The 13164-nt window shown below is 39.6% G+C and overlaps 1 protein-coding gene across 11 annotated transcripts in view; it reads left to right on the plus strand.

Moving 5' to 3' along the window:
- myt1la (myelin transcription factor 1-like, a) overlaps nt 1–13164 on the plus strand; it is a 67984-nt gene that overhangs the window by 19142 nt on the left and 35678 nt on the right. For all 11 annotated transcript variants that reach the window (XM_051408384.1, XM_051408388.1, XM_051408382.1 and 8 more), the window contains one exon: nt 3968–4030. In XM_051408384.1, the coding sequence (XP_051264344.1) occupies nt 3968–4030 (63 nt within the window). The remainder of the gene's footprint in view (nt 1–3967; nt 4031–13164) is intronic.

A 13164-nucleotide genomic window follows, 5' to 3' on the forward strand; every position in this document is an offset into this window, starting at 1 on the left:
GAATATGACTACTACCTGTGTGTGTGTGTGTGTGTGTGTGTGTGTGTGTGTGTGTGTGTGTGTGTGTGTGTGCAGGACGGTAGTTTCTGCTTCACTTAATCTCATTTAGTAAAACTGACAAATATTGGTGTGCGCAGCAGATTATGGTTGAACCCGGTTTGATCCAGGTCAATGCGTTACTGTAAACAACATGTCCTGTCTGCGCTGTGTGAGCCCTGAGCAGAGGAGCAGAAAACTCAGCTTGTTTCACCCGTGAATTTAAATCTGATGGGTGCCGGTAAGGGGTGTGCACCGAGGACCAGACATGGACAGAGAACCTTTGAAGTTAGGAGTAATGGTAGAAATAACTCATGAAGTAAATACTGTGAAATACCATAAGCATGTCATGAGCAATCATTGAATGTTTTTCATCATTTTATTTTCTCCATCACAGTCCCTAATCTGACTAATCTGCAGGGATAAACATATACAAATTAATTTGTCATTGTGGCGTGGCAGATTTGGGAGAAAAAAAGACATGTGGCAACGATATTAAAAGTCTTCCATGACTTAATTTTAATTGCTTAATAAACAAATCACATCTGCCAGCTCAGTGGGAATCTAATCTGCAATTTCTGCTGCATCACAGCCATAGATATATACCAAACGCCAGGATGGTGCCTGTTCAATCCAGTGATACATACACCCAAAAACTTTTTTACTTTTCGGGTTTACTCCCTGGTTATGTGGCCCAATGAATATGTGCAGTAGTGTTTCTCTCTTTGCCTGTGAGATCCTGTTTGGCCCATAGAGTTTACATTGTGTTGATGTCACTGATTTTTAAATCGCATTTCTCAGCTTGAGGAGTGTTAACCTTGTTGGTAGTTTGAGGTGTCATGTCAACAGTTTTCTCTTTTATAATGGTGGTCTAGTGAGGCTTTTTAGGCCGTAGGGAAATTTGTTGCTATAATACCGGCCGCTGGGCAAAATTGGAAGCAGCCACTCTGCCATATCTGGTTTTATTATATATCTATCACTGCCCAAAGTTTCCATTTTAACTCCAGTTATAAGGGATTTTTGTCCAGCTAGCTAACGGGACTAAAGATGGAGATGTTGCACCACCAGAGCTTAATGACTGGCCAGATTTTCATGAAATATACTGTTGATATTTATGGTACCCTGATGATGAACCTAAAGTTATTGGTGACCCACTAAACTTTTCTCTTTCTCTTGGGTCTCTAACCTTTTTGAAATTGAGAGCCAACAAAAGGGAGAAAACTGTTGGAAGGGTTACTCTGTACATTGGACAATGTGAAATTGATGCTTTCAATAAAATAACACAGTTAGTCATTTTCATATACAGGGATGAACCAATTTGATTTTGAATTGCAAGGGATCTTATGAGAAATCTTTTGATATGAACCGAGAGTCAGCTCACCCAATCAAGGTAAACCAATTATTGATCGATCATGAAAATTTAAAAGTGCAACTCAGAGAATGTCGGCAAGGGTTAAGGCCACCATTTGGGACACAGAATGAATGAATGAATGAATGAATGAATGAATGAATGCCAAATGCAGAAAACCAGAATAAGGAAGCATGGTTTCAACTCAGAACATGTAATAATGGCTAGTCTCAGTATACTTTAATTAATGAAAACATATCATATGCTCTGTGGGCACATAGGCTATATGGTGCCCCTACAGGAGATATAAAGAGATATAAAACATTGATGGATATATTGTCATGCACTTTTTGAATTAAACAGTTGGTCTCATACTAAATCTAAAATAAAATGTTGTGAAGAGTTGAAGGATGTTGACATACAGATCTCTGCACCGGAGTCAAGAAACTTCCTGAAAGAAATATTCAGTTGCTTTGGAAACAAGTGGAAGTTTCTCACCACAGATGAAAAAAAAAAAGTATGCTTAAGAGACGGAGGATTTTAAAAACTCAACACAACAGCTTGTTAAGGTTAAGGTTGCACTGATGCATTTTGGGAATTATACCATGATTGGAAAGCGTTTTTGACATTGTATCTGGGAATTGAAGGCTGTGTACACACACACACACACACACAAACACACACACAGAGCTATGGGATCAATAAGTCAACACTATTGGTCTCTGCTTCCACACTGATTGATGAACCGCCTCACCTTGAACAAACTGCCTCCTCAGCCTCCTCGTTTCCTCCACTAGCTCTCCTTCTCATCATGTTTTGCTCTCTCTCCTCTTCCTCCTGTTCTTCCCCCTCCTTCTACTACACTGTGGTCATCCTCTTCTTCCTTTTCCGCCTCATTTCCTCATTCTACTTCTATTTCTTATCCTCCTCTGCCCCCCCATCCTCCTTTTATATTCTTTGTCGTCATCCTCTTTTCCCTCAACCTCCTTCTCCTTGCCTTCCTCCTCTTTCTCATCTTATTTATCTCCTTCCTCCTCTTCTTCCTCCTCCTCTGCCTCCCTGCGCTCGTGATGTTAAATCTCCTGCTTTATCTTCATGCAGCTCTCACTCTGGCCTGCAGTTACAGAGTGTATGGATCAGGTGATGATGGGTGGAGGGTGGGTGGAGCTCTGCAGTGTGGGGTCAAGGGTCGCGGGTGTGGAGTCCCTGAAGCCAAGCAGCATGCGTTGGCTGGCGGTCTGCGTGTTTTCAGGGCAGAGAGGCCTGAAAGCTGCAGCAGAGTGACTCAGAGCCCTGTAGAAATCTGCTGCTGACTGCAACCACGATACAGAAAAAACAAAACATCCAGACAGAAACACTTGAACCTGCTGCTGACAGTAAAAACAGCTGAATGAGATGAGTTGGCGTCCTCCAAATTAAGGTCAAACGAAAATAATGTTGAAAAATTCATCCTTAATCTTCACCATTTTCACATTGTTACCTTCCTGCACTTCGTCTCCATTTCTTAACTATGTACTAATCTAAACCCCTTAGCTTCGTGTTTCATGCTTATTAATTAACCCAAAGCTAGTAAGCTAAGTTATAACTGGATGTTCAGACTGAAGACGGCAACTCAAGGGGCTGCGTTGGTGGTGGTTTTGAGGTTCTGGTGAGATGATGACAAACTATTGAGAAAAGCCGGTTTGAGTCATAGATCCATAATATTAAAGGCTAAACACTGCACAATGGTTTATAACACCACGAGAGAGGATTTTATGTATTCAAGTATCAAGGCTGCAATTTTTTAAAAACAAATTTCAAGTAATCCGGCAAAAGGCCACTATTGTTATGCGATTGTTAGGATTTCTTCTATTCATTAGTTCACTATACTCCAGTTCTCCAGCCAGAAAACCAGAAGAAGAGGTTGCAACAAGAGGATGTAAATAAAAGGATGCCAGTTGAACATCAAGCGGTGAAAAACAATACAGAAAATCCGATGGAAATATGACAGTTCAGTTTGTTGTATGTATTAATGTGAGGAAGGTAACATCAGATCTGTGTGGAGTGATCATGGATTATTATAGAGCCATGGGAGCAATCAGGAGACTGTCAGAGCGGAAAAAGCTGATCTTAATTCTGAAAAGTGTTTCCATCTCCCATTAAGCAAATTAACTCTTTTTTTTTCAAGCAAGCTTTAAAACTTCTTTGCAAAATTAAGGGTGTTTTTTCAAATGTTGCCATTTCCATTGCCATTTGGGAATTCTGACTCATTGAAATGAATTTGTCATTCTGGTTCACCAGAAGTCTAGCAAGACAGTTTATATCTTGCTTGTTTGTGGAGGACAATAGCTGAAGTTAGCTTGGAGTCAAAGCGGTTATATTGGATTCCAGTGGAGACTCAGAGTCATGGTGAACATTCATTCTTCAGATCACTCAATCCACTTCTCCATCCTTGATCCGTATGTGCAGTACGTTCCGAGAAACCACTAACTGTGACACGAAAAAAAAATAAAAAAACTCCAAACAATAATGACAGGTTCAATTGGATAAAAGTCCTCTCTTTGCATCACTGACATATTCTGACTGTGTGTGTTTCCTCCTCAGCTGTCCCACCCCAGGCTGTGATGGCAGCGGTCACGTCAGTGGGAAGTACGCCAGACACCGCAGGTACGAACTGCACTTCATATTTTATACACTGATAAAGGGAGATTCAGACAGGTCTTTCAGTCAATGATTTTTAGGTCTTAAAGGAACTTTGTAACCGTGAATGGAAGGAGAGATGTAATTGTGTCACCGGATAGTAAGGACATTTGCTCTGGTGCTGTTTGTTTAATTCTAATACAGTTGTTGTGTTTCTGGTTTTTGCTGCCGCTTTTTTCTTGTGTCTAAAATATGAAGTCTGAGAAGCACTGCTGATGTCTGAGGATTCCTTAAAATTTACACTGTAAAATTTAAGAAATCCTTTCTGTGGCATTTAGAGTCAAGTCAGATTCTCTGTTGTACTGTAGGTCTCCATTGGTATTAAATCAAAATGAATGCACGGGAAGCAAAGAAAGCAGCATCAGGAGGTTTTTTTTTTTATCAGAGAAAAGGTTATTGTCATAGGTACCTTTTGGTAATTGTTAAATAGTGTGAAAATCTGATAAGGACAAGACAAGAATCAGATTATGAGATTCAGCCATTTCGCTTCAACTTTTATTTTGAAAAGAAAAAGAAAATCCATTTAAATGTACCTAAATTAATTCGATTTCATCTGGATGCATTCTGCCAACTTCTTGAGTTTCCTGGTGCAGTTTCAAATATTGTTGGTTGATTCAGTGAGATTTAATAGAGATTAAAAAAGTTTGGAATGTTTACAAAAGCTTGGATTTATTGTTTATTGTTTATTTTGATGCGACAGGGTGCAGCTAACCCTGCATGCAGGACTATAAATTAGGGACAAACAAACTCATGTCTTTGGGGTTTTATCAATCTGTCAGGGAGTTTTGATTAGTCTTGATTAGTTTGACACATAAATTACACAAAGAGAGTCATTTAAAGGGTGATCCTGACATATAATTATCTTTTTTTGACATTTTATGGTTTTGGGGCACAATAATAAATCAGTAGCTTAAAATGAAAGTGATTTATAATTTCTTTGGTCGAAAATTGCATCATGTAGGGTGCTAAGATGATGCTACAGACTAACATTTAAAGGAAGAAAATGAAAAATAAAATGTGGGAAAATTTTGAAATTGTACAGACTTTTATTGGTGGATTGTAAGGAAGGGGGTGGGGTTGGCTTTGGCCCTGCCTGTAGGCTTCAAACGTCTCACTCAGCAGCTCAGAAAACGAATCGTACCAACAATAAATGAGCTCACGTCACGGTTTCAAACCTCCTGGATTGGCAGCGTTTGCAGGTCACAGCCTCCAGCTCAGTAAATTCAGTGCTCTGTCACAGGACCACAGATATAAAACCAATCAGGCAGAGTGTGGAGCTGTGAAGTCCTCGGGTCACACCAACCGATGGCTGTCCGTCCTGCAGCTTGAGGGGTTGGACTGCTGGATAGTTCCTGCCTCAGATCTCTGACGCCTTTGGAAACGGTGAATTACCAACAAACGCAGGGCGACGCTGCAAAAAGTGATGCTCTCTATGAGTAATTTCAGCTGGTGTCCAGTGTTGAAACCTTTTGAAGTAAACCTGCAGGCAGAGTGAGATCATAGTGCTCAAAGTGCAAAAATAAGCATCTTAACAAGAGAATTCATTAAGTGCTTGGGTCTTAATATTATCTCATTTTCCTTACCTTATTTTCCAAAGACTGCCAATAGGATGGGATGATTTCATTCTCTTCTAATGCAAATAAGCTGATTCCATTTTCTTTTGTGAGACAATGTAGAGATACAAAAACATTCTTCTGCACAAATCTTGGTCGAAACATCATACATTTTATAAACCAGGTGAAATATATATCAAAGCAAGTGTACTGTAGCTGCATTGAAGTAGAAGTGGGCCACAGAGGTTTCCACTAAAATACAATATCATTTGAAGCCTGAATATGTGGCTGTGGAGGAGGAAACTGAAATATTTTTCATTTAAGTAGGTAAAAAAAAAATCAGATTTAAACATCCATTATGAAATCAAAGCACTCGTTGAGATGTTTTGAGGTTATTTTGGAGTATCTCTATGATATTGTTTTTCAGTGTAGAAGCTGTTGTGTGTGTGGGAAGCTGGCATATAGAGGTTGCACGGCTCAGGACAGCGGTGGTTTGATGCCTGAGGTAACAGAAAGATAATGAGAAGGGCAGGATGGCGAATCGCTGGCAGAGCAGACTGATGGTGCTGCGAAGGGCACAGAGGCGGGAAAAATCAGCATCAGGCTCTGTATGCCTGATGCTGATAGTCTTCTTATAATGCCTTCATTATAAGAAGACTCTCGTGACTTATTATAAATACTCTGATGGTACTTTTTTTAAATGTTTAGACATAATGTTTGTGGGAACATAAGGAATGAGATTTAAAAACCTGCTTGCCTCTCCTTTGAGTTCACTGCTCTATCATTATCACAGGGGCTCAGGAATAGTTTCATCATTATCTTAGTGCAGATACTTCAGTGTTATTTCTGGGTACTGATGATGTTAGCTTGGTTCTTAGTGTTAAGCAGTGTTGTCCACTCAGTCTGGACTTTTATTGTCTCGGACTTGGCCCTGATATTGTTGTTGGTCTCGACCGAGTGCAGCAATATGTTTTCTTTTTTCTGAAGTAACTTCCTCCTTCAAAACAAAACCATTTATGAGGGGCGCTTGTTCAGAAAATGGGTTGAATTCAAAATCCATCCAGAATGGGCATTGACATTGGCAACCTACCAGGTGGCACTTACAATCGAATGCCTGGTTGCCAAATCTCATTGGCAATGGCAAAAGCATTCTGTTTTTGTCTGTCTCAATCTCTCTCATTTGGACTCGGTACTGACATGGACTTGAACCTTTGTACTCTGTCTCGACTGGTTCTGGCCTTGGACCTTTTCTTGGACTCAACAAAGGTGCTCTTGATTACAGCACTGGTGTTAAGGATCGGTCACACCACCATTTAAAACTTTCAATAGGATCTCTGCAATTTTCTTGCAGGGAAAATATTTTCCTATTGAGCTCCAACTTTGGTGAAAGTGAATTTGCGCCATTGATATATTGACCATTGACTTATAGCGATTCGTCTTGACAGTGCTGACCTCTGAGGGAACATAATGTAGTTTATTAGCTGCGTGTAAGCATCCAGTATTAATTGATCTCCTATTTCGGATATAAACTGTCCCACTCGAGAGTTATGGTTTACAGCATATGATTTACGTACAATCCTAAAAAGAAACAAATAACAAAAATTAGTTTACAGAAACTGATGATTGTATACCTTTCATGTGTTCAATGTAAATTGTTCATGTCATCATGCTTTGAATGCACAATACATTTATGAAATGACGCCTTTTGTTCAATGTTCTTTCTTTAAAGAACACAATCTCCCTGCAAGGACCATGTAGTAGGTGCAAGAGCTCTCAAACACATAACATGAGCTTCATCAGCACATGGAGTTGCCCAGTTGTCACTGAATTAAAAATTTGTTAAAATTTAAAAAAAATTCTGAGCACTTTACAGACTTCTCATCGAAGTTTTACATGAAAGCTGAGGCTCAAAGTTCTTTCTTGACATTGAAAACAGCAGTAACAATCTCACTGCATGATTGTTTTTCCTTTTATCATCTCTGATAAACAGTTGTGCCGACAAACTACTGAAGGGAGAAAAGTGACAGAGAAGGAAAGACAGAGGTAGAGACACATAGAGCCAGACAGGGACTGAGAAAAAAAAGAGAGAGAAGTAGGTCGTCTGATGGTTCCCTCCCTGGGGAAAACAATGGCTGAATCACTTAATCAGTTAATCATCGGCTGATCACAGGAGTGTACAATACACAAACGCCTGATTTTACAAAGCCACACAGAGAACGTAGCAAAGCAAAGTTCCTTGTTTTCTATTTCTATAAAGGCTGGGAAGTTTCCTCCGATTCTACCAAACATCGGTCAACCACTCAAATACTAAAGTAAAAGTAACCTGCGATAGGCAAATGCAGTCCATAATGTGGAGCGACGTTAGACCACTTTTTTAAATCAGATCTCTCTAACCTTGTCTACCTGCTGTTTGGTGCTGGGCAGCTATTGTGTGCAATGGGCTTATTAGAGGTTTTTCCCTGATTTCAACCCCTAGCTGCTGCCTGAAACGCTTATGAGACTGAACAAAAACAGTTGTGGGTCATAGGACCAAAACAAATATCTGAAATATGCTAAAATATTCAGTGGAGCTGAGTGGAGACTGACAATTTGAGTGATAATTTAAAGGATTTGTCACTATGAGTGACCCCATGACACATCACCATTTATTCACTGTTCATAGGAAAATATTGATTTTTGCAGGTTTAAACTTGTAATTCTTAAAGTGTAGTTGCAGAGAAAGAAAAAGGAAATGCCCTATTAAGAGCCATTGTTTGGGTTGTCCGTTCTAGGCTGCTATAGAAACATGGCGGCCCCTCCAACAATTCTTCTTTTCAGGTGATTATACACTGATGAAAAGATAGTTACGAATATTAGATTCCATTTCTGCCAATAGATCCTCCTAAATGTTACACACTGGACCTTTAATTCCTGGCTCTGACCGTTTTCATGGGATTTGTTGGGAACAAGAAAGAAGAGAGAATATGGCCTTTATCTTTGTCTATTATCCTTTAACCTAATTGTATTCCTAATACCCAACCTCCACAACATTTCTCCATATCTCCTCATTACCCTACTGGGATCTATAACTTCTTGAGGCAGAGGCACAGTTAGTGTTGTTCATGGTACTGAATGAGGGGGGTGGGGGTTGGGGGGGAATGTAGGGAGTGTAGTCAGGTTCAAAGTCACTGTCCCCCCCCCCCGTGTTTCTTTCTTTCTCCCCTACCTTTCTTTGTGTGTGTCTCTCTCTCTCTCTCTCTCTCTCTCTCTCTCTCTCTCTCTCTCTCTCTCTCTCTCTCTCACTTTACCTCTCCCTCCCTCTCGCTATCTCTCTGGAGGATGTCACCATGGCGACAGCACCGTGCGGATGCTGCAGTATGAGGACCAGGAGGGATGCAGCCTGTCTCCCATGGCAACCGCTAGTATAGGATGTGAACATCGTGTCGCCCACATTACCCCCCCGCCTTCTCCCTCCCCTCGTCTCACCGCCACCACCCAGTCTCTTATACATTCCCCTCTAACTCCCCCCGTCTGTGCCAAAGCGTTGCCACGGCAATGAGTGTTGGCATGTGGTGGTGCCGGTGGCATTGGTCCCACCTAACCACACGTACCTAGATGTAATTATCACACTGCAGCTGATATTTCTGTCGCCTGGATCGCTCTCTTCATTGACACCAAGTACTTAATTTTTTTTTTTTTAATTTACAATAATAATAACACAATCTTGAAGCTTTAACCATTTAAAAAAATGAATGATTTGATAAATCAAACCGAGCAGTGATTCAGCCTATATATATTATTACTGAAGAAGTGAATAGTTTATTAGTTATAGGTAAACAAAATTTAAATATATGTCTGATTATACCACAGTCACAGAAAATACCTGTTTCTGATTGGCTCACAGGTGGGGGCCTCTAACTGTTCTTATCTAAAGAAGCGCTCAAGGTATATTGAACTGCAGGTAACCATAGCAACAGCACAGATGCTTCAGGCTCTGACAGCAGTCAAGTGACTGATGAAACTGACCTGACCTGACCTGACCATGGGTTAAACTGACTACAAACACACTTTAAAACATAAAGGGATTTAAACACAGCCTCTCTTTGTTGCTGTAGTTAATTGACATGGTATAGTATACAATAATGCACTCCTTTGTGTCCTTGTAGAGACAATAATGGACTCCCATATGTCCACATGAAGGCAAGAACAGACAATAACAGACTCCAATTAGTTAAAGTAATGTATTTTCAGGTGTCTGAGTAGATACAAAATCTGCATTCTAAGTTTTCTTAAAGAGACAGTAATGGACTCTAGGTATCTAGACAGGTATCCACAGAGATACTAATGTACCTGTATCTTCTGTATAGAGACAAAAATGGACTTCAGGCCCCCTGGTGTCCTCAGAGAAAGAAATTGACTCCAGGTGTCCATGTAGAGACACTAATGGACTCCTGGTGGCCTCTGAGAGACAATAATGGATCTAGAGAGTCCTCGTGGAGACAAAAAGTTGTCCACATAAAGACAGAAATGGACTCCAGATGTGCATGTAGAGACACTACTGACTCCCTGGTATCCTTGCAGAGAAAAAAATGGATTCCCCAGTCAGAATTATTTTCTTGACTGATGATTCAGCCCCCAGTCTGTTTCTGCAATAAAGACATCGGAAGACCCTTTAAACTAGTTTTCACTCGGGAGTTTATATCATCTTTGGCAGCAAAACATGTTACACGTAATAGGAGCCATCAGAAACTCCAGCAGATTAAAGTAACTCACTAGCAACTAACTGCAACAACCCATAATGCAACATTCTTTGTAGAAGCTGGTATTCTTATACTCTGATATTGGGAATACATACAAGTATAGTCTTCAAATATAATACTTAATTTTAAGACATATATTTATATTTGGGCCAATACAGTATTAAGTTAAATCTAATCCTTATTAGAATCAAGGTCTTCGATCGATCCAACACACAGTACGTATGTAATCAATCATGTTGCATCATATAAGACTGCAGCAGATCAGTTTAGTAAGAAGAGAAAATTTAATATGTGTACCCCCCCTTTCTCTCTCCCTCCACATAATTACCATGCGTAGTCTCTCGCCCGTGTCTGCAGCATTCCCTCGTTTCTGATCTGCTTTAATTACCACCGGAATTTTAATTGGCGGGAGACAGCAAGGTGGCCGAGGTCACACACACACACACACACACACACACATACATATACACACACACACATACATACACACACACACACACACACACACACACACACACACACACACAATACATATACACACACACAGTTTAAGGTAAAAGATAGAGGGATCATTTGAGGAGAAGTATGTGTGTATGTGTGTTATCTGGGAGAATACGCTGCAGTGTTATATGGGGAATGACATTCATTTAATCACAGTTTCTCTTCTCTCTGCTTTTATCAATTTTAAATTCAAATTCAAGTATATATATATAGTTTCTGTATTATTTATGACACTGTCATTTAAGTTTAGCAGTAGCCATAGGTAAAGCTGGGAGCTTTTGTTTGTCTCACTAATGTTTAAATTAATTTTAAAAATCAGAAGAGTGACACTTGTCAATCTTGTCTATCCTGTGATGTTCCCCTTAGGTCCTCTAATTAATATATACTATACTAATTATATATATATATATATATATATATATACAAACTAGTGTAGTGTTGCACGTCGAGTATATAGCAGGATAATGTTTTGACTTCTACAGGCTTCCATCACCTCAGCGTTCATCCATACAGTCGTGATCCAAAAATAACATATGACCAAGCTAGCTAGATGATTGTTGGCACACTTGGCTACGTTCTGGCATTGTAGGATCAAATGTGAGCCAGCTCTGGCCCATATGTGTTTACCAGTTGTAGCTCGGTTTTCAGACTTATTTGACCTGAGAATCGGCTCCAGTTATCAGCAGAAGTGGAAGCTTTAGGCTGGTGAAGGTGAAGATAAAATTTCTCAAAAGATCAAATAGTAAATAAGAGAAAAAAGACAGCAACTGATCATGTAATTGTTTTCAGCCTACTTAGGTAACATTGTTTGGAAATACAGGATCTGTTTCTGCAAATATGCTGATGATACTCAAGTATATGTTGCATTATAAGTCTTGCAATTTTAGCGTGTGTATTGGATGTATGTGACTGGAGGTGTTGGACATTGTACATTATCATACAGCTAAATGATTCAAAATCTGATACCTTTATATTAGCTCTCAAAATTAGGACAACCACCAAGAACCAGGTCAATATCCAGCATGTCATTCATTTTAACTTTCCTCTTATTGTGAGGTCGCTGACCCTGACTGCAAAAACACTTCCTAAAGTTATATATTTTTTGTACTTTGCTGAGTCTAAAGGCCCAAACGCACTGAGAGCATCTGACGAACGCAGTCAGACACTTTCAGTGCGTTTGAGCCTTTAGAAGACATGCCACGCTTTCTTATCATCATGGCTTGACTTCTGTAATTTTAAGTATTTAGGGATCAGTCAAAACATTATAGCTAAAAGCTCTTAGCTGGCTTAGCTAGCTTAGTTGTTAGATTTAGGATTAAATTGACTGGATTGTTGGTCTGTCACTTGGTTGCTCAGTTGTTCCATCACTTCAGTCCAGGACTGAAATATCAACATGATAGCATTGTCATTGTTGATGTTAGCATCTAGCCAAAAGCACCACTGTACTAAGTACTGCCTCACAGTCTGTTTATCTTTTTTCTTTTAACTTTTTTGTGCTCCCTGTTGCCCATCAAGTGTATTGTTATTGTTATTAAAACAGATAACAATGATTTAAGTGAGGTATATTTTGTGGTATTTGCTTTTGTGGTAGTTGCTGCATCTACGTCTAACCCAAACTGGGACTTGGACCTTCTGGCTCCAGTAAATGTGAAAATGTAAAAGAACTAGTGGCACTTTGCCGACTTCAGTATAGTTCAGTTTATCTATGTCTTGATAGTTCATATGAAGTAGGGTTGAGTGAGTACTGAAATGAGTTTCCAGTGCAGATAACTGCACTGCACTGATACTTTTTATTTGTAGTAGTAGTAGTATAGTATGAGCACCAAACGAGTCAAATATCTCCATTTTTAAAAATGTTCTTTAAAAAATCTTGGTCTCTTACTATTATGATCAAAATCATTGTACTGAAGCTCAATTCTGAAGCTGGGCTGTAAATAGTTTTCAAATAATATAGCAACTTCTGATCAGCCCATATCAATTTCAGGCTTAAATTAACAACATTCGGTTAGTCCCACCCACGTCCAGTTTGAGCCACGCCCACTCCAAGTATCGAATACAGATAATTTATTTGGCTGAAAAGGCAGATAATGATGTACATGCTCATCCGTAGTATGAAGGCAGTTCAGTTGCAGGATAGTTGTGACTTAAAGAAAGAAAAAGGAGGTCATTGTTAAATGGTTTAATTTTTTATTTTTTTTGCAGGTTCGTGAGACAAACACTCAGCGGTTTTAGTCAGAAAAGCAGCGTCACCTCCTTCAACTCACCCTCCAAACACAAAATAATCTCTTTCATATGGAAATGCACTAAT

The sequence above is a fragment of the Dicentrarchus labrax genome, unplaced genomic scaffold, assembly GCF_905237075.1.
Source record: "Dicentrarchus labrax unplaced genomic scaffold, dlabrax2021, whole genome shotgun sequence".
NCBI classification, from domain to species: Eukaryota; Metazoa; Chordata; class Actinopteri; family Moronidae; genus Dicentrarchus; species Dicentrarchus labrax.